The sequence below is a fragment of the Aptenodytes forsteri genome, unplaced genomic scaffold (genome assembly GCF_000699145.1).
Source record: "Aptenodytes forsteri isolate BGI_AS27 unplaced genomic scaffold, ASM69914v1 Scaffold111, whole genome shotgun sequence".
NCBI classification, from domain to species: domain Eukaryota; kingdom Metazoa; phylum Chordata; class Aves; order Sphenisciformes; family Spheniscidae; genus Aptenodytes; species Aptenodytes forsteri.
The window spans coordinates 1307060-1307668 of record NW_008794710.1 but is presented as its reverse complement, the minus strand read 5'-3'; the positions used below and the strand labels follow the sequence as shown (position 1 = coordinate 1307668).

The following is a 609-nucleotide window of genomic DNA, read 5'->3' as shown; positions in this document are numbered from 1 at the left end:
CCCCGGCCCGGGGCCCCGCTCCGGCCCCGCTCACCTGCCCATTGTCCTGGCCCTGCAGCAGCTCTTTCCCCACGGGGTATCTGATCTCCACGCCCGGGGTCTTGTCCTCCCGGTCTCCCGGGGAGCTGATGACGGAGCCGGAGACCTCGCTGATGTCGCTGGCGGTCTCGCTGTAGTTGTCCCCTCCGTCCAGCATGTCGTGCCGGCTGCCGCTCCGCGGGGGGGGGGGCCCCTTCTTCCCCACGCTGTAGGCGTCGAAGTCGATGGTTTTGTTCTCGTAGGCCCCCTCCACGGAGGCGAACATCCCCCCGTATTTCTGCCGCGGTGTCTGGGCTGTCGTGCCCGGCCTAGCTAGATACACAGGCAGGTCGTCTTCTTTATTCCAGTTCCTCTTTCTCTCGGCCATTCTCGCTGTCCGGATCTCTCCCTCCCTCCCTCTCTCTCTCTCTGCCTCCCACTTCTCTGCACCTTCTACTACCGGGATAGGCTGCTAGTGACCATAAAAATGAATGGATGGATGCAGCAGTGGCGGAGCTGGGTTGGCTGCTGGGATCTTTCCCTTAGGGAGATGCAAACGTTAACCTCCCTCCCCCCACCCACCCCCCGGAA

The 609-nt window shown here is 63.5% G+C and overlaps 1 protein-coding gene across 2 annotated transcripts in view; it reads right to left on the bottom strand.

Moving 5' to 3' along the window:
• The window catches only part of CRMP1 (collapsin response mediator protein 1), a 50984-nt gene extending 50578 nt beyond the window's left edge, over positions 1-406 (bottom strand). The window contains exon 1 of one of the 2 annotated variants that reach the window (XM_009273756.1): positions 35-406. In XM_009273756.1, the coding sequence (XP_009272031.1) occupies positions 35-406 (372 nt within the window). The remainder of the gene's footprint in view (positions 1-34) is intronic. The other variant, XM_009273757.1, reaches the window with a different exon arrangement.
• Between the last annotated feature and the right edge of the window lie 203 nt (positions 407-609).